This window comes from Rhinolophus ferrumequinum, chromosome 10 (assembly GCF_004115265.2).
Source record: "Rhinolophus ferrumequinum isolate MPI-CBG mRhiFer1 chromosome 10, mRhiFer1_v1.p, whole genome shotgun sequence".
NCBI classification, from domain to species: Eukaryota; Metazoa; Chordata; class Mammalia; order Chiroptera; family Rhinolophidae; genus Rhinolophus; species Rhinolophus ferrumequinum.
Window position 1 is genome coordinate 8,425,317 of NC_046293.1, and position 23,751 is coordinate 8,449,067.

General features: G+C 54.9%; 1 protein-coding gene across 1 annotated transcript; it reads left to right on the forward strand.

Annotated features, from left to right (window-relative positions):
• Positions 1–464: 464 nt before the first annotated feature.
• DNAL4 (dynein axonemal light chain 4) lies at positions 465–11,149 on the forward strand. Its single transcript, XM_033116020.1, has 4 exons — positions 465–572; positions 7,688–7,900; positions 8,761–8,844; positions 10,095–11,149. Exons 2-4 carry the CDS (start codon positions 7,832–7,834, stop codon positions 10,257–10,259), a joined length of 318 nt encoding a protein of 105 aa, XP_032971911.1. The 5' UTR covers positions 465–572; positions 7,688–7,831; the 3' UTR covers positions 10,260–11,149.
• Positions 11,150–23,751: the final 12,602 nt, after the last annotated feature.

The following is a 23,751-nucleotide window of genomic DNA, read 5'->3' on the forward strand; positions in this document are numbered from 1 at the left end:
TTCATTCTCAAGGAGCTTTACCTTGATTGTTACAGTAAATTAGCCTCTCTGAACCTTAGTTCAGGTGGGGTTACAATACTATTACCTAAAAGAATGGTGGTGAGAATCAGGTGAGACATGATCGTAAAAGCCCTACATAAATGCTAGTTATTATTAGGCTCTTGAGATCCTAATAAAATAGCATCTCAGTGTCACGACACCAACCAATTGCATTTGTTATTTCAAATGACTGAAGGAAACCCCCAAGACAATGCTGCTCTTTAAAGTTTGTTTCTCTAAAGAGAGAACTTCTGTATATCCCAGGCTCCTCAGGCCCACTTAAGACGACTATACAGGGAAGCCCCTCCTCCCTGGCCCCTAAACCACGCCCCTTTCGTACAAACCTCTACGTTGTAGGGCCCTTCAACATTGAAGGACACTTTTATTCACCAATAAGAAGTGAAAATTTTGTCAACGTCCGGTGAGGGGGCAGGACTTCCTTGCTGTTGCTAAGACACTCTTGTTTTGCTCCTTGACAACCCTGGCGGGGGGTGAGCTAACTGCGGCCCCGGGTCCAGCCCCCGCGGGAGCAGGTGAGGCCCCGGGGCGCGGTGGGCAGCGGGGTGGGGAGGGCCGGCCCGAAGAGGGGCCGGGAAGCATCGCGGGGTGGGCGGGGCCTCGCCCACCGCGGAGGCCCCACCTCAGTCTCCTCCCTGCTGGTCCCCAGCCCCAGGTCCTCTCAGCCCCCACCCCCCCACTTAGGGGACTTGAGAGCTCGGTCGTGACAGATTCGCCGTCGCGACTCTGCAGGCCGCTTCTTCCCCCCTCCCCACCCGAGGCCCTGTCCAGCCTCCCTGACCCGACTCCTCCCCCCACCAGCACCTTGATTCCCCCCCACCTTTCGCGGAGTAATTCCCCCCCTTCCCTCGGCTAGGTCGGTGGTCGCCAGAGCCTAGGCCCAGACTGCTTGACTTGGACAGTAGGCGACGTGCTGGGACTCCAAGCTGGTCATTTCCGTCTTTGGGCCTTAGTTTCCCCATCTGTAAACGAGAAGTTGGATTCAATGATTTCTAAAGGCCTCTTCGACTCTGACGTTCTAGGATGTGATTCTTTGACCCAACTGTAGGCTTCCCCCAGGATGTGCTTCCCATTGGGAAGAATCGGGTGTAGTGAAAAGAACTTGACAAACCTGATTTGGATTCCCGATTGCAGGACCCTAGAGAGTTACCTAATCTCCCTGGGCTCCAGTCCGTGCACATACAAAATCAGGATAGTACAGAACGTCTCCTTTAGGAATTCTCAGGATCATGTGAAGTATAAAGAGTCCAGTCCAGTGTACATTCAGTGTTTGTTACTTTCTTTCCTTTGTCTCTCTTCCCCCGCTTTTCCCTCAGAAGTGTCACCAGCTTTCTTAGCGTGAACTGTCATTTCTCCACGTGACCGTCAAATCCAGATCTCCAGCTCTGAGCTCTCTCCTGGGTTTCCACCGTCAGGGATACTTCGGGGTGCGGGTGAGAGTAGAGATTGATATTTTGATGTGTTGGTTGGGCTCAATGGCTTCCCTTCTTCCCCTGGTGATCCATGATTTGATCACCTGCTCCTGATGAGATGCCTCATTTGCATATCTCTCCAGGAGCTTCAACTCAGTAGTTCTAAAATTAAACTGGCCTACTTTCTGCCTATCTGTTATTCTCCCGACTTCCCCTGTCTCTCAGTGGCATCACCATCCTCCTGGGGGATCATCTGTCACTCTGCCGTGCCCATCCCACTCAGGCAGTTATCACGTTGCTTTGATTCTGCCTCTGCAAGGATCTCACATCCTCTCCACTCCTGAAGCCACCACCCTGGCTCCAGTCTCTCATGCCTGTCACCTGGACCATTGCTGTAGCTTCCTAACTGGTGTCCTTATCTCAGGTCCCTCCTTCTGTTAACTCAGTTACATTAACCAGAATAATTGCCCCAAAACATAGCCATGTCAGCAACCCCCAGGAGTCCCCCAAAGGGCTTCTCATTCCCCCTAAATATATCCACACTTCTTAAACCTGGGTTTAGGGCCCTTCTACACGTCCACGGTCCAACCCAGCCTTTTTTGCCGGCCTTCTTTCTCCCCTCTCCTTCACCATCTTCTGTCCTCCAGCCATATTAGACCGAGGTTTTTCACAGAAAACACTGCTTTCTGCTTGGCTATCATCATGTTTGTTCATCTCTCTTCCCGGAAGTTCTTCCTCATCTTGTCCACCTGTCCGGGTTCCTACTCACCTTTTAAGGCCTGACTCTAATGCTGCCCCTGCCACGAAGCTTTGTTACTGTCCTCTCCCTTGCCCCCTCCAGAATTCTCCTCTTTCCTCTTATCTCTGCATCTGTCTTGTAGCACTTCCAGCTTTCTATCATGAATCATAGTTCCTTGTGTATGCGTGTTGGTCTGTCATACTAGATTGTCAGCTCCTTGAAAGCAGGGGCTGTCTCTTGCTTATAGTGGAGTAATGGAAAAGTATACACTTGAACATATATATCTGATCGAGTCCTAGCTCCTCCATGTATTAGGCTTCCTTTTCTCAGCCTGTGTGGCCATCAGAAAAGTAGGGATGTTAGTGCCTGCCTGACAGTCATCAGGGGGAATGAGATCCTGTGTGTAGAACACCTATCCTGTTGCTTCACTTCCGTCAGTGCTCAGTAAACACTATTGAGTGGATTTGATATGTCCTCTCCTTTCCTAGTGGGCAAATGCAATCTAATTTAATTCAATGACAATTTAAATATTTGTTGCAAGTCTCCTGCCCTGTGCCAGTCCCTTACGCTCTGGAGCATGTACAGGATAATAGCTAAAGTCCTTCAGCCCCAGGTGATTGTCTGGACTCACGATGCACTGCCAAGTCATGACTGGTTGTGAGCTGTCCCTAGTAATTAGCAGTTGTGAATGACATTTAAAAAAAAATAAGTCAGGGCTCACTCCAATTTATTGCTGTGATAATGTCATTCTTAGTCTCTTACGTTCAAATCTGTTCTCTTGAATGGGAATAGAGGAGGTGATAGACTGCACGATCCCCTGTCTGTAGTAGGCAGCTGTCCTCGTGTAGCGCCAATAGCAGCGATGGTGGTGACTCTCTGTTGTACTTTGTAGTTTGAGCAGAATGTTTGCGATTTCATCGAGAGTTGAGTCGCCCATGAGATGTACGACGTGAGTCAGTGTTGTTTATTACCTCATGTTACACATCAAGAAAATGTCTTGATATCTCTCCCGCCCTCTATCTCTGTCTCTGTCTCTATCCCTCCCTCCCTCCTTCTTTCTCTCCCTCCTTCCCCATGGTCTAAAGCACATCAGACGTTGTCACTGGACCTCAGTAAAATGCGAAAAAATATGGGCGATTAAAAAAAAAACACACCTTTTGTGTGTGTATGAAAGGTCACTGTCTTTTCTTGAGAGGGACTGTCCTTTATTCTGCAGTCTCCTCCTTGCTATTAAACGTTTCTTTCCTAGTAGATGATGTGTTTTTTAATGCTCCTAGCAAAATTGTAGAATGTTAACCCTGTGTTTGTTTCCCCCATTTCAAAGCGATCTGTGAAATCCAGGTCTCCCAAGTATCATTTCCTGACTTCACCACTGACGTCTTGGATGGATGCTCCCAATCCCTTAGGTTATCACCTTACCAGCTCTGTTTACTGGAAGGCAGAGGGTGGAAATGTCAGGGAAAGGCAGGAGGATGCCAAGGAGCCCAATTGTGTATCCCTGATATACCTGGAAGTAGGAGGCGTGCCCGGACAGGTGGCTGGACTGGTGACTGCTGAGGACTGAAGTTAGTTGTGTTTCTGTCTTGTCTCCTACTTGCTTGTGACAAGGGAGAAAGCACAAAAGGTAGAATCAAGAATAGATACGGGTTGTATATCCTTGGGCCAGTGCGAAAACCTCTCTGAACCCCAGGAGCCTTTTCTGGGAACTAGGAGTGGATACTGACCCCATAGGTTGTTATGGGATAAAATGAGACAACGAACATGAAAACACAGTGTAATCACACCACTATGCCCAGCCCCGGCCCAAACTGTGTTTTCCAGGCTTTCCTTGTGGCTCTTTCCTCCTTCAGTACAACCACGGTGGTTTGCACAGGTTGGGAACTCGATATATATTGCTTTGTTTGGCTGAATGTTTAGATGTTTACTTGGCTGGTATGTGAAGAAGGACGTCGGATTTCCCCATCTTACTGCACCAGTAATAAGAGTTTACATTTACGGTAGAGTTTGTTCTTAGTCCCGTTTCCAGATGAGAAAGCTGAGGCTTACAGAGGTAAAACACTTGTCCGAGACAGACCAAGATGTGAATTCAGATCTGCCTGTGAAGCCTGCACTTAAACCGCGTGTCCTGCCCTGAGTGTGTCCGCCCATCTCTCAGCTTCCAGGCGGTGGTTAAGGGTCGGGAACTGTGGTCTACAGGCCAGGAGTGTTCCAGGCATTGAGCGGCCAGGGCCCCCCCAAGGGGGCTAGTGACACTTTGGGCCTTATTTCCCAGAATCCATTCATTTTTCACCATCCCTGTCACATTCCCTAACCCTCTTAAGGATTCTTCCCAAATGCTTCAGAAGCCAAATAATAATTAGTGACTGAGGTCAGTGCCACAAAAGAAGAGACAATGGGACAAGGGACACTGGCTTTGACAAGGCGATGCGATAAAGAGCCCTGTCTGACCTAGGAGCCCTCCTGTGACCTAGGAGCAGCCTCGAGTCAGACATGTGTGAGCTATGTCAAGCACTCAGAGGGCTTTGGGCAAGGAGAGTAAAGCGCAGGAGAGAGAGCAAGGCTGCCTCTGGCCTTGTGTGTTTGATACCCCAGGGATTCAAGTACCCTGGCCGTGGGCACACTTACATTATTAAAGGGCTCTTTTTTAGGCCTGATGTGACTTCTTTCTGGCCTGGAGCTGTCAGGTACACACTCATTTGCATAGAAGATTGATAAGGTTATTAAAACCTCTAGTTCTGCTATTTTGGGTAGCGTTCTTTCAGCACGGTTTTTAATCACGGCTGAGTGACGGTAGCTCTACTCCAGCGATACGGCATCATAAAAAATTCTCCTACCTTTCTGTATTTGGAAGCACCATCTATAATTCTTCCTTTTTAATCCGTAAGTTTCATCCCTTTTGGAACCCCCAAAAATACCTGTAGTGGTTAGGAAAAGCTATTTGCCATCGTGGTCCTTAATAAACGTGCTTGAATCATGTTGACAAAAGTCCTGGCTAATAGCAGGCAGTAGGAAGAGCAGTGTAATAACAGTGCAGACAGCTTTAAATTTTCAGCATGCTCATATGCATAGCCTTGGTGCTTGCCACAGCTTTCAGCGGCTAAGATAGGATTATTCTGTTTCATAGAGAAAGACACCCAAGGCTGCAAAGCAAGGAAGAGGGAAGAAGTCATTTCAGTTATATAATTGGCATTCAAGCCTAAAGACTCCGCCTCCTGGTCCTGTCCCTTCCCCCCAAACTGTCCCAGTGGCTTTTCCCGCTTTGTTCCTCAAGAATGGGCTTTGGTAATACCTCCGAAGTCTTGCTTCATCAGGATTCCATATGCTGAAGCAGAGTTGGAGCAACTGTCACAGACCCTGACCTCCCCCAGGGCAGGCCCGTGCACGCTAGCACTTTTTAGACTGAGGATGAATTGAATCAAACTGAAATGTTTAGGAAGATGCCTAAGCAGCTGCTTCAGCATTTTAAGTGGTTCCCACTTGAAAATCTTGAGAGATAAACCTTAAAGCCCTTCCTTATCCTTCGGTCATCAGTGTAGCCACCACCTTCTGTCACACCCTGGTAAAGTGGGGGAGGAGGCAACAACGTGGCCTGTACCAAAGCGGGGAGGACGGGACGGAATGGGAGATGGATGGGCCTTACCAGGAACGAGCAAAGACAAAGTGGATTTTGTGAAATAAGCAACATGAGCAGAAAGTACAATGAGATTGTGCTGGGTCATTTGCCAACTTATATGTAGAGACAAACAAAAACTAGTATCTGAATGGTACAGATGCCCAGAATTGATGAGATAAGAGGAACCATCTGTTTGCTGAGAAATCAGAAAATACCAGCGTCGTGGGATGGTGCAGTCAGTGCCAGGCCTGCAGCCTCGTCTGGGGGAGCTGACCAAATGGAGTGGTGCTGAGGGCTTCTGAGGCATCAGGGAGTGGGATGAAATGAGAGCCCGGCCCTGAAAAGCACCCAGAAAGCTCCACGCTTGGCCAGACGGAGGTCAGGTTAGCATTAGAACAGTACACAGCGAAAGGAAGAGGACACGTTTATCGCCGGGCTGGAATCACGTGAGCCTCACTAGGGGTCAGGCAGTCGAGGTGAGTTTCGTGGGTGCCTACTGTGTGTCAGTGCTGCGAGGAGGGGCTAGGAGTGCCCACACCGGACACTGTGCCCGCATTTAAAACCCAGCCCTGCCGCTCACTGGCTGAGTGACTGACCTCAGGCCAGCAGCGTGCCAGCTTCGTGCCGCTGTGGGTACAGGACCCAACTCGTGGAGGTCTTGCAGCAGCGGCTGAGTCAATGCACGCAGCCGCCTGCACACAGGGAACCTGTGAAATGTCACCTGTCATTACCTACCTGTTAGATACTCTGCTAGGCATCTTCGGGGCTCAGTGGCTCTGGCGTGAAAGTAACTCTTTTTGGAAACATGAGAAATGCCGGAATGACATCATTTGTCTGTATTTGTCCGACATGGATTATTGTTAAAAAGGGTTTAACAACATGGTGGTTTGTATTCATTTATAGTAGTACTTCTTCTGAGATGAAAAAGTCCTTTGAATTATAGGATAAATTGAATTATAAGATAAACACCCGGATTTCCAGCCATGCTCCCTGTCATTTAGGATCCACGCCCATCTCTTTAGAAAAAGCCCCATCTGTTATTAGATAACTAGATTTGGAAAGAGAAAAACATCTGTATGCGTGTAGTAGGCTTCTACCTTTCCAGCCGAATCCACATGTGTTCTCTCATTTGATCCCCGTGGGAGCCAGATGGAAGGAAGCGCCGTGAGTGTTTCGAGTGGCTGGCCCTGTGGCTGTTGCCACACACATTGTCTCATTTGAGTCTCATAACATCCCCATGAGATGGCCGTGCCTGCCCTGGGTTACTGAGGAGCGGTCTGAGGCCCAAGCTACACTGTGCTGAGCATAGAACCAGCTCTGACGCCCAGGCCTCCAACTCCTCGGCGAGCCACACAGGCCACCGTGGCCGGAGGGGGCGTGGGGAGGAAGAGCTGGGGAGCCCGGTGTGCCAAGGAGGGCGCAGTGCATCGCTGTTCCCATTCCTCCCGAAGCTCAGGGACCTGCGGAAGGAGGCACTTGTTTGCCCATAAGCTGAGATTTGTGGATCGTGGCCTGACATTGAACTTTGTAATCGCGTCAGCTGAGCAATAAGGACCGTGTACGTCGTGGGCATGCGGGGAGGCTTGTTCGTTGCTTGCTCACAACTGCCTCCCGGCCTGGCCCGCGCTCAGTATTTGTCTTGATAATGACAGTGTGGGCTTGCAGCATCAGACCAGTGTGTTCTTCACCGGGTCCCAGCATCTCACGTTGACTCATCCTCCTGTCTGCAGACTCGCTGGCCATTTGGAAAAGGATGCGGAGGAGTTAAGACGGGGAGGTGTCAAGTTGTGAACTGAGACATTTCTAATTTGTGATGTGTGGTTTTAAAGCCAACTCTTTTCTCCTGGTTTTTCCTGTTTTCGACAGCACCCCTTGGGGAAAGACAATTTCTGCTCCCACCAAGCTGGCAGGGCCTGCTTCCTGAATCTCCTGGGTGTGTCTTAATTGCCAGTCCCAGCACCTCCTGAAAACCCCCACACTCTCGCCTCCAGTGGTCACAGTGGAAGGATCATGGGAGAAGCAGAAGGGAAGAAAGAGGAGGCTGATTATAAACGGCTGCAGACCTTCCCTCTGGTCAGGGTAAGCCCCAGGGGAGGGGGGCAGGGCCACCATCAGGGCCCACACAGCCTTGGAGAGAGCCGTGCGGCGCTCGTCCTTGGCAGAGCGGCAGGGCGAGGGAGTTAAGGAGGACTTTGCTGGCTGAGATCTAGAGATCTAGGAGTTGACAGTGACTCATTCTTTCATTCATTCATTCATTCATTCAACAAGTGTTATTAGGCCGCCTGCTATATATTGGGCCCTGTTCTAGGTACTGTGGGTACAGTAGTGAACAAGACAGACAGGCCTGGCCCAGGTGAAAGAAAGGGTTAAACAACATAGTGTTAGGTAGTACGTCTACAAGGGCAAATAAACTCGGTGTAAAGGGCTAGAGTAGAGGTTAGCTTCTGGAAAGGTTTCTCTGATCAGAGACCGGAATGAAGTTTGGGAGCAAGCCTTGTGAAGGTCAGGGAAGAACATTCCGGGCAGGGAAACAGCAAGCCCAGAAAGCACGAGGTGGGAATGAGTATGGCCTGTGGAGGAACAGAAAGAAGGCAGTGTTGGTGGAACGGAGTGCTGAGGAGGTGGCAGGACACGAGGGTCAGAGGGACGGGGGCAGACCTCACAGGCCTGGCGGGCCACCGTCAAGAACCTGCTAGGGAACGTGGGTTCTCTCGTGAGTTCAGAGGGGACCAGCGAAGGGTTTTACCTCAGCTTGAGTCCATGCCCCCATTGCCCCAGCTGCGCGCCCTGAGTAAGGAGACGGGTCGCCTCTCTGGGTTGTGCCCAGGCCTGTACCAGGGCAGCTACTGGTGTCCGTGCCTTAAGCTCAGGACAGAGTCCAGCCCAGAGACCAGGTGATGGCTAAGCCTCTCTCTTTGTCACCCCTGCCCTGTCTCTAGCACTCGGACATGCCCGAGGAGATGCGGGTGGAGACCATGGAGCTGTGTGTCACGGCCTGTGAGAAATTCTCCAACAACAACGAGGTATTGCCATCGCCACAGGCGACCCCTCGTGCCTTTGATGCCTCCCGTGGCTGAAGTAGCCCAGTCCCCACAGCCAGCTCCAGAGAGTCCTGCTGGGACCAGGCTAGCGCCTTCCTTGGATGCATTCGCAGCCTGGGCAATACCAATGAGGGAAGAGGCTAGTGCTGTCTGCGGGCACTGATCTGGTGGTCACGCGCAGCCCTAAAGGGAGAAAAGCCAGAGAGTCTCCGTGACACCCCTGCCCCTGTTCCCGGTCTCAGGTGGGCTGCTACATAGGGCACTTTCCCCTTGGCTCCATCCCAGCGGAGAACAGAGGCCCGCCAGGCATTCATTCATGTATCCACTCATCCATTCCGAAAAGACGTTAAACGCCGTCTCTGTCAGGCCCTGTTCTAGGCGCTGGCGACACGGCCAGTAGACATCTACAGGGAATGTCATTCATCAGTCTGGTGGTGAGGGAGAAAGAAGTCAAGTTCAGATCCCGTCTCCAGTCCTTCCTAGTCCTTTAACCGGCGATGAGCCTTTTCTCATGTCCGAGCCCCCGTCTCCTAGGCTAACTGGAGGTGGGGATGCTGCCCCCTCTCTGGGCAGGGCTGAGGGCGTGTGTACTGAGATGGTGCCGACAAAGTGCTCCCCTGGCACAGTGGTCGTGCGGCTGGTAGACAGCGGGTGCCCGGGGTTGGCACTTGTCCCACAAACACCAGGGCCTCTGCCACTCCCTAGACCTCTTCTTGAAAGACGCTTCTGGCACAGGAGGGAGGGGGGCTGTTGCCTCAACTGAGGGAAGCAGTCCAGCCTCTCTTCTGGGAGCCCGCTGGTCCCATTGGGGAAAAGCCTTTTGTTCCCTGAAGGTAAACCCGACACCTCACAGTGACAATAGTGGCCCCACAGGGTGCTCTCAGAGGTGTGACCTCACTTAGTCCTGAGTGAACTGTGGTGCTGGCACCAGAAATGGGCCTGAAGGGGCAGAGCCAGAACTCACACCCAGGGCTCTGTCTCCAGAGCTGATGTGCTACCGTAGCCAGTGTCTTCGTGACTGGTGAGGGAACGTCTGGTCCTCTGTCCCTGTGAGCAGCCCCTGGCAGGAGGTGGCCAGCGTGGAAACCCTTTCTGACGGTTCCATGAGCAGGAGAACAATAATGGCAGCAGGCCTTTCTCTTGCCAACACTTCGGCTTCCCACAGAGGGAGCTGACTCATGCCACACCCTCCCCACCCCCATCTCGCTCTAATGAGCTCCTCCTTGTTCCAGAGTGCTGCCAAGATGATCAAAGAGACGATGGACAAGAAGTTCGGCTCCTCCTGGCATGTGGTGATTGGCGAAGGCTTTGGGTTTGAGATCACACATGAGGTGAAGAACCTCCTCTACCTGTACTTCGGGGGGACCCTGGCTGTGTGTGTCTGGAAGTGCTCCTGACACTGTCCCCTCCCCCTGCCCCCGTCCCCTTCAGGGCCTTTTCCTGCCATTCACCTGGCATGGGGAGCAGGCCCAGGCAGGTGTCGGTTGTTTGAAGGAGAGCCGAGGGTCTTTCTTTTGTCCTGTGTAGCAGTGTCCTGAGCCACGCTCAGTGTGAATTCGTCGACATCTCTACCCCCAAACTCCCAGGCAGGGAGGTGTGACAGGGTAGGAGGAGGGTGGCGACAGGGAACCTCTCTTGGGGTCTCGTGTCCCCTCGCATCCCAGGAGCCTCCTGCCCGTCCACCCCCAGCACTGCTGGCAGGTGTCCACTGTCCCTGTCTTTACTGGCCGTGTGCAAATGGCCCCGAGCAGGAGCCTCTCCTCTCCGGGAGCACGGACAGCTTCTCTCCTTGTCCTCTGGAGAAGTGGTGACTCCCCAGAAGCCCCTTCCCCACCCTGAGCCCAGGCTGAACAACCACTGCATCGCATGGGAGCAACAGCTGCCTAGCCTGGGCTCCGGCCTGAGGGCCAAGCAGCCTTTCCCCATCCCCTCCTCCCTGCCCTTCCCAGCCACCAGGCCCATGAACCTGTTCCACTGCCCCACCCGTGCAGTTCATGACCAGTGGCTGAGGGGGTGGGAACCGCGATGGAGCAGTTTCTCGAGGTGTCGCGGAGCCTCCGGTGAGCCGCCTGGGCCAGGAGTGCGCTCGCCATGAGGCCTGTCTCAGCAGGGAAACCTGGCCTGCCAGTTACTTCTCATCAGGGACCGCATGCTGATTTGTACTTCTTATCTCTGCTGGGTTTTCTATATTCTTTTTGAGTGTGGGGAGAAGGGTTTTAGTAGAAGGGTGAATCCTATTTTACATAGCGGTCTTATTTATATAAATGTCTTGGTTTTTACAATTAAAATGGCCAAAAACTGATCTCAATCTGTTGCCTCTTGAGGTTGGGGGAAGATGCGATGCGGACCCTCAGGCTGTGGTGGGTCCTGGGGGCCCAGAGAGGCCCCTGGCTAGACAGCGAGGCTGCTGGGAACCCTGTGCCAGGCAGCGCCCCCTCCCCTGTACGTCCGGGTGTGGGCTGAGTGCAGGCGGGTGGGGCCATGTGGACACTGATGACAGCCTTGGTGGCCAGAGGCAACTACTATAAGGACGCATAATTTTATTCAGTTCCAAGATGTTTATTCAACAGCTATTGAGTTCCCGGCCCTAGGAAGGTGGATGCAAAGATGGAAAAGCCACTGACCCTGCCCTCAGTGAGCTCACCGTTGATTGCAAAGCAACACTCAACCCAGTTGTTTAGCTGGATGTGGAAACTGACACGGTGAAAGCTAGGACAGGGCCTTCTGGGAGGGGAAGGAGGGACCCCACGCCCAGCCTAGGGAGTAAGGGGCTCTGGCAGGGTGAGGCCTGAAAGCCAGTCTTGAAGGGAGAGTGGGATTTGCCAGGGGAGCGTGTGCTCCAGGCCAAGGCCTGAGTCACTGCAGAGGCGGAAGTGGCTTGAGGATGCGGGAGATGCACTGCGGGACCACGCAGCCCCTTCAGCCCGGGCTGGCCTCGGAATCCGTCTCACAGCCGAAAATGCTGGATAAGGGAAGAGCTGGGCACCTGTCCTTCTCCCCAGCCCTGTTTCCTCGTGTCCACTGAGCTCTCCTTAGAGGGCCCACCCCGGACACTCAGGCCTGGCAGTCCTGGCGCCTGGCCCAGTCACGCCCTTGTGAGGCTGAGGGTCCGATTGTAATGAGATCTGTCAACAGATCTGCGGGGCGGCGGCGTGTCAGGCTGCTCACGCTTGCTCGGACAAAGGCCAGTGTGTGAGCAGGGAGAGGAGCGCTGTGCGTTCCCTCGTGAACTTAACAAGTGCTTGAACTTCACAAGGACCAGCTCTGGGAGGCACGTGATGCGGGGTTCCCACTTCCGTGCACACCTGCTGTGTGCAGGTCCTGAGCTGAGTGCAGGGCAGCAGACAGAAACAGAAGTCGAGGTCACTGCCGCACAGCTGGCCATCTGGTCGGACGGCTCGTGGGCTCTACCTGGAGTGGGTCCTGGCCTTCTGGGACGTGGGGCAGGGACATGCAGAGGCGAGGCAGGCAGCTTCTTCACCTTGCACCTGCGCTGGCCCAAGCCCTGCAGCACACCAGGTGCTGCTGGAGAAACTGGCGACATGCACAGATATAGGAAGAAAGTAGAGGGGGCGCCAGGGCCTGGAATAGCTGCAGTTTATTAACCGCCTGCTTTGCGTCTGTTCTCTCCTCTAATCTGCCATGCGTGGTGCCGAAAAGCAACGGTGGCCCAGCCCGAACCAGGCGGTGGGGGTGGCGGTGGGAGTGTGGGCTCTGAGGCCTACAAATCTGGCGCAGGCCCCACTCTGCTCTTCCTTACCTCCCTGGGCCGTGGTTGCCTTGTCTGTAGAATGAGAACAAAAAGCACCAGCCTCCTGAGGTTGCTAGGAGTCTCCGCCTGTGTCTGGAGCAGGTGTGTGCTCTTACTGTCTTTACTGCTCACGCTTGGCCATGCCACTTTTCTTCCCACCTATGGACAGGGTGCTGATACAACCAGCTCCCCCAGGACCCGGTGGTAATTCAGGGAGACTGGGCTTGTCAAGGGCTGGCTCTAGCAGGCACGCGACACAGTGGTCCCACTTCCGTCCAAGGCAGTAGACCCCCGCCCCACTTGCCTCCCTCTGCGGCTCCCAGAGAGTGTTGTGCTCTCTGCTGGGTCAGGTCAGGTGACCGGGGACCATGGCAACTGTGCTTCCCAGGGATTTCTTTTCTTGACCTCAGTCACTTTACTTCCCTCCACTCCCCGCGGCCCGTGCTAGCCATAGTCACCTTGACCTTCCTCACAGGGCTCTCCCTGCTCGTGGCCTGTAAGTCAGCAAGCATTGCTGATGGGGGCTGAAAAGGCAAGGGACAGGACAATGACAAATGCACCCTCCTTGGCAGCCAATGGCTCACAATCTATGGAGGGAGACAGACCCAGGAACAGAAAAGCAGGATGCATTTAAGTGATCTGGTCAGAGAAGAGAGAGGGTGGGGTTCAGGGGAATGCGGGGTTCAGAGAAGAGAGCACTCTCACTGCTTGGGGCACAGGGGAAGGCACTGAACTGGGCCTCGGCGTTTTCCGGGGATGGGTGGGACGGGGTGGATGCCGGGAAAGGCACCGCTGGTTGAGGGAGCAACGGCACAGGCAGAAAAAGGGTGGTATGAGGAAGCCAGGGAGGTGCTCGGGGAGGGGAGGAGATTCGAGTGGAGCTCACAAAAGGGCGGAAGAGGGACTGAAAGTGGGCTTCAAGACGAAGAAACTTCCCTCTGTTGAGGGCCCCCCACTTGGCAGGCACTGGGCTCCCTTCCTTATGACCATGATGTCCTGTATCTCCAAAAGACCTCCAAGGTGGTAATCACTGTCCCCATTTACAAATGAAGAAACTGAGGTATGGAGGATGCGTTATCTTTTTTTTTTCTTTTTCTTTTATTGGGGAAGGAGAACAGGACTCTATTGGGGAACAGTGTGTACCTCCAGGACTTTTTCCAATTTTTTCCAAGTCAAGTTGTTGTCCTTTCAATCGTAGCTCAGCTCCAGGTCCAGTTGCCATTGCTGGTTGCAGGGGGCGCTGCCCACCATCCCTTGCGGGAGTCGAGGAGTGGAACTGGCAACCTTGTGGTTGAGAGCCCACTGGCCCATGTAGGAATCGAACCGGCAGCCTTCGGCGTTAGGAACACGGAGCTCCAACCGCCTGAGCCACCGGGCCGGCCCTGGATGCATTATCTTGCCCAGCACCCATCTAGGAAGCAACTCGAGCCAGGACCCGGACCAGGGCCTGCTGGCCTCCACCATCCCTGCTCTTCCCAGCACAACTGCATTCACAGGCCTTGTTTGCTGCCAGCCCGCCAAGAGCTGGGGTCCCCACAGCCTGTCCCCAGTCCATCTGGCTCCTGGCCACTTCCTCGGGCCTGCACCTCACCCTCCACTCACCGCAGCGCCCCAAGCCTTTACTTAGGAGAGGCAGTGACCACAGCCCTACAGCAGCTGCCGCCCTGCCTCTCTGCTGTCGTGTGTGGGGCGTGGTGGCTCGCCCATAACACCTCACTCCTCTCGGCCGGGCCCAGCCAGAGTCCATGTGGGGGAAATCGGCAGCCTTGTCCAGACACATCTGGAGGTGGGGTCACTGTCCCCAACCTGCAGGGCCACGTCCCTCTGCCTGGGAGAGCAGCAGGCACCAGCCAGATCAGAGAGAGTGAAACATTGGTCTCCCCACCGGAGCCTGCACAGACTCCAGAACCATTGGCCTCACGGGGGGGGGGGGGGGGGGGGGGGGGGGGGGGGCGAGGCTGGGAAACGGCCCCATGGCAACCCAGGCAGTGGGCATGCTGCCTTTGAAGCTCTCCGTGGGGCCTGTGGAGAAACCTGGTGAATATTTAATGTTGTCTTAGAAGCGATGCAGAGAAGCTCCAGGATCCCACTTAACCTACTTCCTCCTCCTCTGGAAGGAAGGCAGGGCTGTGTCCCCTTGGGTGGTGGGACCCCAGCCCAAACCATCGCCCCCCAGCAGGAGTAACTGAGCTGTGTAGCAAGGCTTAGATCCCTCAGAATGAGAAGCAGGCAACATCTGCCGGTGCCCTTCAGATCCCTCCCCCAAGTTTGGGAGGGGAGTTGTCCTGTTTTCCTTTTGTTCTTCTCATCTCATATTTAAAGCAACCACCTCCCACTGCCAGCTGCTGTCTTCCATCCTTAGAAAGGTGGGAGGTGGGGGTGGAAAGACAGCTTAGGAGGCAGAAGATCTGAAGATCTGAATTAGTATTAATAATATTCCCAAACTATTGGTGCCCCAAGTTTGCACCAATACTTGCACGGAGCATTTTCCAAACACTGTCTCATTTCACTCTTATATCCACTCTGTGAGGAGATACCATCACTATCCCCCTTTTTTCTGCTGAGGCACTGAGTCCCAGAGAGGTTAAGCTCCAGGCCACACAGCTATTAAGTGGCAGAGCCAGGATTCACCATAGACCAGGCCTGTGCCACCAGAGCCCAACTCTAAAACCTCTCCAAGGGTCAGCCTGCCAGCTGGGACAAGCCACTTCTCGAATCTTCTCTGTTCCCTCACCTACAAAGTAGGGTTCACAGCTCCTGCCCTGCATCCTTCCCAAGGTTACTACAGGGCACTAGGGAGATGTGGAAGTGCTTTAAAGTTGAAAGGATTTGGGTCAGAGCCAGTCTAGGGAGCCATCCCCCAGCCTTGGGATGGTTGGTTGGTTGGATGGATGGATGGGTGGATAGATGGATGGATGGATGGATGATGCATGGATAGATGATGAATGTATGGATGGACGTGTGGATGGATGGATGGGTGGATAGATGGATGATGCATGGATAGATGATGGATGGATCAGTGGATGGATGGATGGATGGTTGGTTGGGGATGGATGGGTGGATGGATGGATGATGCATGAATGATGGATGGATGGATAGATGATGGATGAGTGGAAAAGTCTTCTCCAGGAAGCTTCAAGCAACAGGGCACACAAGTCAGGCACATCAGTGACAACTGGATGCAGGGCTGAACCTTGTCCTTTGATTTCTGATGCCCTCTGCCAAATTTCTAGGCCCCTCACAGAAAACTTTAGGTTTGTTTGGGACTCACAAAGTCACTCCCCTTTGACCTGAGTCCTAAGAAAAGATGAGAAGTCAGAAACAGCATGTGTGGATTCCTGAGGGTGGAAGAGCGTTGCTAAAGGGCAGCAAGGCAGGAGGAGCGTTGGGTTTGCAGTGGGACCTGAGTTCCAGCACCAGCTGCACCAGCTTCACCATCTGCACCACCTGCACCAGCTGCACCACCTGCCAGGGGTGTGGCCTTGAGTGAGTCCCTTCACCCGCGCCCCATTCTCCTTGTGTATAAAATGGGGAGAAGCCCTTGCCCTCCTACCCCAGAGGTCACTGGGAGGATTAAGGTAAGGAGTCGTAAGAGGGGTCACGGGTCTGCTACTGTCGTTAAAGCCTCTGCCAGAATGTCATCATTAGTAAGTGAGACACCAACTCGCCCCCTGCAGCCCGGGTTGGCCTGTGACAACCTTTCAGTCTATTCCTGGTGGTCTTTCCAGCCATCAACCCACAAATTTAATGAGCTCTGGCAAGGTGTCAGGCCCTGTGTACCCACTGTGGCCCCTGCTCTCGGGAGCACACAGTCTGGGGGGACACACACTCTAAAGGGGCTTCGTGAAGATGCTGTGCAAGCAGAGCAGCTGGTGAGCCAGTTCAGATGTGTGTTCTGAGCAAGAGCCCCTTGCAAAACCTTCTCTGCAACTCTGACAGCCCTGGCAGGGCTTTCCCCTTAACACTCCATAGTGGGGTAGCTACAGGAGCCCAGGGGCCTTGCCTTAAGCATCCCCTCAGAGCTTAGCACAGGGTGTATGCCCAGCTGGAGCTCAGTAGATGTTTATTAAGTGAATGCCCTTGTCACCCATTTGTTCATTTGCCAAATCTTTTGGTGCATTCTGCTGGGACTGGTTTGACATGTTTCCCACCCTTGAGCTTGCAGTTAGGCGGGTATGGAGCTGACCCTGTAAGCTCCATGTACAAAGTGCCATCATGTGGGTGTGGGAGTGCCCAGGAGGGGCACAGAAACCAGAGGAGGGACATTTGAACACAAGAGGAAGGAATTGAGGCAGAGCCTGGAGTATGTGCCCAAGCGCTGAAGACAAAGAGCACCACGTTTTCAGAAAACAAGGCCATTTGGTTTGTGAGGGATGGCTCCGGAGAGGCGAGCAGGGCCGGGCCGGGGCCAGACCTTTGCGGATCTCATTTGCTGAGGTAAGGAGTGGAAGTGGGTGGTAACGAAGGAGGTAACAGCATCTACGTGGCAGCTGGACTCAGCTGCCACATGGAGGGCAGGCTGGGGGGGCAGGGGAAGGCCTACACCAGGATGAGAGAGGGTGCTGAATTAGGGGAGGCGACAGTGCAGTGACCCATTGCATGTTGGGAATGCTGGTGTGGAAAGGGCCTTGGGGGGTGGGGGGCTGTATCTCAGTCCTTGGGCTGGGTGGTCTTTGCTCCACCCCCACCCCCAGCTCAGAGCCCCAGTGCAGCTGGGAGGGGCGGAGGTACCTTGTGATGGACGAGCATCTTTGGAGGTTTGTCCAGGGCCAGGAGGGGGTGGGGTAAGCACCTGTTACCAAGTAACCTGGAGCCCAGCCCTGCCCTCCTTGATCAGCAACCCCTTAGCTCTCGTCAGCACCAATAACCCCCCACCTCTGACCAGGGCTCCCTCCGTCTCCCAGGCCTCCACTGTGTCCCCAGGGCCTTGGGCACTCCCTGGACTCCATCTCTGAAGACTCAACTGGGAGAAGACCCTCCTCCAGCTCCTGCTGGCTGACTCCAGCAGGTGCCACCTCTCGCTGACTAGCCTTGCAGCCATCAACACCCCCTTCGAGGCTGCCTGCCTGACCCAGCTCCAGGCCCCCCAGCTATTTCCGTAGTGGCTCCAGCTCCTGGGACTCATCTCAATGGCTCGTGGCTTCTTCCTCCTCTTGGACCCTTTCGGTGGCCTTGTCACAGCTAGGGCAGCCTGTGGAGCCACTGGTCCAGAAGCCATGGGAACTTTGGGAGCTGTGGGACCTCAACAGTGACCAGGACTCCACGTAGGGGAGGTGCTCAACAGAGGCACAGCACTGCAGGTGGGCCAGGACACACCTGCGGCTCTCGGCCCAGCCCTGTGTAACTCCCATGCCTGTGCTGGGGGAGAAGGACAAGCGCTTCCATGCCACCCCAAAGGGAAGTGCACGGACCAGCAGCGACAGTGCCGAATGGCAAAGGTCTGGCCAGCTGGACTCCTGGCCACTGCTGTGGGCCTGGCTAGAGACCAAGCCTCTCCCACCTCCCCAGCTCGGTGAGCAGTAAGGGGTGGGGGCTCTTCGAGGCCTGCGTGTCTCAGGTGTTCAGGGACTCAAGGATAGGGGCTGCTTTCCAGCCCCTCTGGGCCCCTCCGTCCCAGGCTCCCTCTCTCTTCTCTTCCTCCCTCCCTTTTGCAGAGTGCTGCCTATGCTGCTGGGCCCTGGAACCGCTGGAGACGGCCAGTCCCTGCCATTCAGCAGTGTTCTCCACCAGCCCGAGCCTTGGCTACAAACCCAGCTACTGTGGAGAGCGCTGAGGTGCCACAGGCTGGGGGTGCCAGGGAGAGGCCTTGATGCCAGCCTTGACTGGCCTGGAAGGTGTCTCAGAGGAAGGATATTTGAGCTGGGGCTGAAAGGGATTGCAGCATTCCCCAGGGAGGTGAAGAGGGGTCAGGGCATAACAGCCAAAGAAGCTGTGGGTGGGGAGCGGGCAGAGCTGAGGCCAGGCTACGTGGGGCATACCCATGTCACCAACCAGCGCTGGGGAGCCATGGAGACTCCTGGCAGAATCTGATGCCACAGAGCTGGGAACAGGCCTCTCAGCTCGGAGGGCTGAGGGGAGACAGCCAGAGGGCCAGTCACCTGCTTTGCTAATGAAGGGTGAGCTGGGCTGTGAGCTCCCCTGCAGGGCCTCCTAACCCACCTCCCCACCCACCCCCATCTCGCTCACCAAACAGTAACCAGAAGGACCATGTTGCTCCCCAGCCTAACCCCACCAGATAGTTTGCAACTGCCACAGATAAAGCCCATTTCTCAGCCAGCCTGCAAGGCCCAGCCTGGCCCCACTGCCTGTCAGCAGGGCCCCGCTTCCTGGGCATCCAGAGCCAGCCCTGACCCTTGAATCTGGCGTCCCAGGGTCAGTGAGGGCCAAGCCAAGTCGGCAGAGCCACCAAACCAAACCCCTGGGGCACCTACCCCACCTGGGAACCCCTCTACATCAATGGGGATGAGCCGTCCACCCACATGACCCGCTGGGCCCCCGTGATGGAGGAGGATCATGGCCTTGGGTACAGCCAAGTCCACCCCGGTAAGCCCACCCACAATTCCCATCCCCCAGCCCTGCCCTCCTCGACCCCATGTCTGCCTTGCAATCCAGAAGTCTGGGGGAGCCCAGCCAAAGCTAACCATAACATACGCCAACAGTGACAGGACCTCTTCAAACCCATGAGGTTAGGAACGGAGAGGAGACCTCGGCTCTGCCACAGGCTGGCTGTGTCCTGTGTCCCAGGACCAGCCACCACCTCTCTGGGCTACCTCCTCCTCTGTGACCCAAGGGGTGCACCGTTCAGCTGACATATAGATGGTACAACCCTCCAACCCTGCTCCCTCTCCATCCTGTTATTTCTCCAAGATGAGCCCCTTCCTCTGGGAGGCTGGTCTCACTGTGGCTGGCGGTGTGGGGCGACCTCTTGTGGCCACGTCTGGGCATAACATGGCTTACCAGCAACTGCTTTGGCCAGGGCCAGCGAGGGGGAACTGGGAGGACATTGGGAAGGTCCTGGGAGGACTGCTGGGACTCTGTCTACACCTTGCCCTTCTCCCAGGCCCAGCGGGTCACAAACCACCTCTTCAGGTTCATCGGAACCACGTGGGAAAATGTGTGGAGGCTTTGAATGAGTCAAACCTGACTTCCTTCTACTCTTCATTAGCAAACATTTATTGAGCACCTACTGTGTGCTCTGCCCCTGTGGATATTGAGGCAGCAAACTAACAGAGCAGGCAGGTCCCCACCCTCACTGAAGCAATGGTCCAGCCAGGCCCCACCTCGCAGGGCTGCCATGGGGACGGAGCTCCAGGCTCTCAGGACCTGGCCCACAGCAGAAACCCAGGACCTGCTGACCCCTCCCAGGTCACCGTCCACCTCCTCCTCCACCCACTCCCACCTCCACACTCTGCCACCCATTTTCCAGGGGGTTGGTTATTCCAAGGCTGCCAGCTGAACCCCAAATCCCCTACCTTCGCTCCTCCATCCATGCTGGGGCACCTCCTCTGGGAGATCATTTCAGCACTGACTCCCACTTTACCCCCAGGGAAGGGGTCAAATTAATGGAATTTGGGAAGCTTTTTATAAAATAAGGATCCCTTCGCAGAGCGAGGGCGCACTCTAAAATTTGACTTAAAGCAGGGTCACTCCGAGCCCCGCGCCACCCCCACAGCCGACACAGGCGAGGATCTAGGCTTAGGAGCTGCTGCCCCAGGCCCCAGAAGAAAATGCAGGCAGGGCCAGTCCTTCTGCAGGCAGGGAGCCCGCCGAGAAAGCAAGAAGGGTGACACCGGGCATGTCTCCATTCCCCAGCTGGGAGGGTCACATCCAGAGCAAAATTCCCAACCTCAAGCCCATAGTCACCCTGGGAACACTTTCCAAGCTCTATAGTCCACCCCCAAAAAGAAAAAAGAACCCCAGGGATGTTCCTCCACGGCCACTCACACATCTGTGGTTGCACCTGCTGAGGCAGAGAGAACATAGTGAAGCACAGAATGGTTAAGTACCCAGCCCAGGGTCACACAGCCACTGGGAGCTGAGCAGAAAGCTGGATGCAGAGCAGACTAGAGGTGCAGTGTTTTTTAGAGACCCAGGCCCGTTTTCCTGGACCATCTCACTTGACTTTAGAAAGGCCTGCCTGTGGATCGTTCTGGAAAGGAAGCTAGCTTGGAGAGATGGGAGCTAGCATGTAAGGGCAAGGCTCTGTGCCACGTTCTCATTCCATCCTCACCACAGTCCCTCAGGTAGATGTCGTTATTCCACTTGTGACAGGTGAGGAAACTGAGGCCACACCCATAGTCCCACAGCTCTCTCACAGGTGCGGGATTCTGTCCCTGGCTCTGTGGGCAAGACGCTGAGATGGCCCTCCACCCAGTACCAGCAGGGCTCTGGACGGAGGGCCAGGTAGGGAGTGGGCAAGGGCCGTTCCGTCTAATATCAGGCTGACCCAGGACCAGCAGACCCCTGCCAAGTTCTACTTCTCCGACTCTGAACAACACAGTTCAGAAATAGCAGCTTTTCCCCCCAGCCAGGTCTCAGGAAACCAAGCACAGGCCTCCAGGAGTCCCCTCCCAGTGGAGTCACACAGAACGCACTTAAAGTCTTCAGCTACAAGTTGTGACAACACTTGTGAACTGTTGCCTACCAGGGAAACTCGTTATAGACAGGGCCCAGGGTTTTATGGGGGGCTGGTCACGTAGGCACCCTTTGCTTGGCACGTACCAAAATCCAGACTTCCAGAAGGAAGGCAGGTGTTCAGCATAAATCACATTGTCTGTACAAACAGTTTAGGCTCAGTGAGCTACTTTTATTAGGGAATGGAGGGAACCTTCTGGAATCCAAGTTTCCAGATGCCAGTCAAGGGCCAGCGTTGCAAGTAGCCCTTTGTCTTAGGGCTGCTACGTTAATTCTGCATGATTAGGGTGTAAGAAGGGCAGGGGGGGCCAGAGGGGCAGATAGAAGCCATGTCATGAGGGCCTTCTAGCCAGGCTGCACTCCATCATGGGGGTGATGGAACCTTGGACAGATGATAGCTGGAGAGAGGTGACAAGGTCCAGCGTGCGCTTAAGGAGATCCTTCTGTAAGCTTTGTTGAGGCTGGAAGGGAGGGGGCAGCTAGAAAGCTGCAGAAGTCATCCAGTTCTGGAACTAGGGTTCACTGGGGAAGACAACAGTATGAGAGGGTCCAAGGGGCCAGAGGGACTGCCTGGCAGGGAGGCAGAGATGGTAACACGCTGAAAAGTCTCAAGAAGAATTGTTTGTTCCTAGAAAGGGAGGCAGGAGGGGGAGCAGGACCCAAGGAGCCCCTCCTGGGAGGGAGGCTGGCGCTTAGGGGTGGGGTGTTGGGGAGAGGCAGGAGCTTGGCTCTGATTAGGAGGTGTGGGCTGGGGAGAGGCCGGAAGAGGAAGACCGAGAAGTTGCTTGAATTACAAATAACCACAGCCACCTTGGCCCCAAGAGCAAAGCTGTTGCGAATCAAACACAGGAGGAAGATGGGGTAACAGAGGAGAGTGGGGAGCAGGACAGGGAGAAAACAGGAGAGTTTAGAGAACTCCAGACAGAAAGGAGAAAGAGATGGTGACCTGCAGGACCCTCAGAACTTGTGTGGCAGCCAGCCGGAGAGAGGGAGGGACAGTTAGAACAGGCCTCAGACACTCCCACTCCTACTAAGCAGACCCTGTGTGGCAGACCCTGGACTAGGTGTGCAGTCAGGGTGTGTCCTCGGGGCTGGACAGGTTCAGGGAGGGCAGCCAGAGCAAAGAGGGCATCCACGGCCAGTGAGGAGAGCTGGGCCTGGGATGGGCTTTGGAGGAAACCCTACAGGCAGTACATTCAGCCCTGCTGTGGGCAGATAAGCACGCTGAGGCTTGCCCCAGGTCGTGTCACTCCCAAGTGGCAGGCCAAATCTATTGCCTGTGTCGTGTGCACACATAGGCGTGTGCGCACACGTGCACACACACGTGCATACACCCCAGCTGCGAGAGGGGAGTCCTCTCTTCGACTAGTGGGGTGAAAGGCGCAGCCCCAGGCCATCCCTCGCTGATCCTGCCCTCCCTCTCACTCTTCAGCATCATGAAGTCAAGATTCTCGAGCCCACAGCTCCTGACCGCCAGGCTCTCTGGCCTGAATAATGGCATATGGCAGTCTCTGAGCTCTGGGAGGCCGGCGCCAGTGGCTGCGGGCCATGCTGGATACAATGCCCAGGTGTATGGACTGGGGACCTCAGGGGTGCTGCTGGAGGACCCCACGGCCAGTGTGACTGAGCCGAACAGACCACATTTAGCCTCCATAGCGCTGCCCCGCCCCACGTGTGTGTCACCAAAGCTGGCCATCCCATATTCCCCCACACCTGGAGGGCTTTGGTTGGCACCAAGTACAGACCCCCAGAAAACAGAAGGAGAACTGAATGAACGGGTGTCCCCAGATAGAAATGCCCAGGCATGACCAACGGCCCACCAGACCCTCTCTGGGGATCACACTGAGTGACTCATGCTGGAACATTCCTCCCCATGCAGGCTGCAGTGCTAATAGCTGGGTGCTGAGTAAGGAGGGCCCCTCTGGGGTTTGTCCCTGCGTGGGAAAGGCATGCGGTCACACCAACAATAACACTGCTTCGGGGATTGGCAGCCTCTGTGGGCTCCTTCTCCCCAGGCCTCGGAGAGGTTTCCTCTGGCCACCTCTGCGGTCTCCACAACCGTCTGGTGGGCAGGGAGGGTGGCAATTACTGTCCCCACTGTGCAGGTGGGAAAGGAGGGAGCTGGGGGGTGATGGAGGGTTTGTGTAGTTGGGGACAGGCTGGGGTGCTGCTGGGAACTCAGACTAGCCCAGGGGACATGGGGGAAGAATCCAGTGACAGGGCTGGGGTGGGGCAGAGGCTGTCCCCAAGCAGGGGACCTAGTAGATCTGGCAATATCTCCATCAGCGGAGCACTCTCCCTGGTGTCCCCTCTGACCCCTTCAGGTCACTATGTCCAGCGGCTTCCCTGACTCCCCAAATCCGGGTGAAGAGAGTTATGGCCAGAGCCTTACACATAGCAGGGCCCATGACACTTTTAGGGCCCCAGAAAAATGTTTTAATCATTTTTTCAATCAGAAGGGAAAAAATGGATATAATCCAGCCTGGAATGTGTTTGTTCTTATA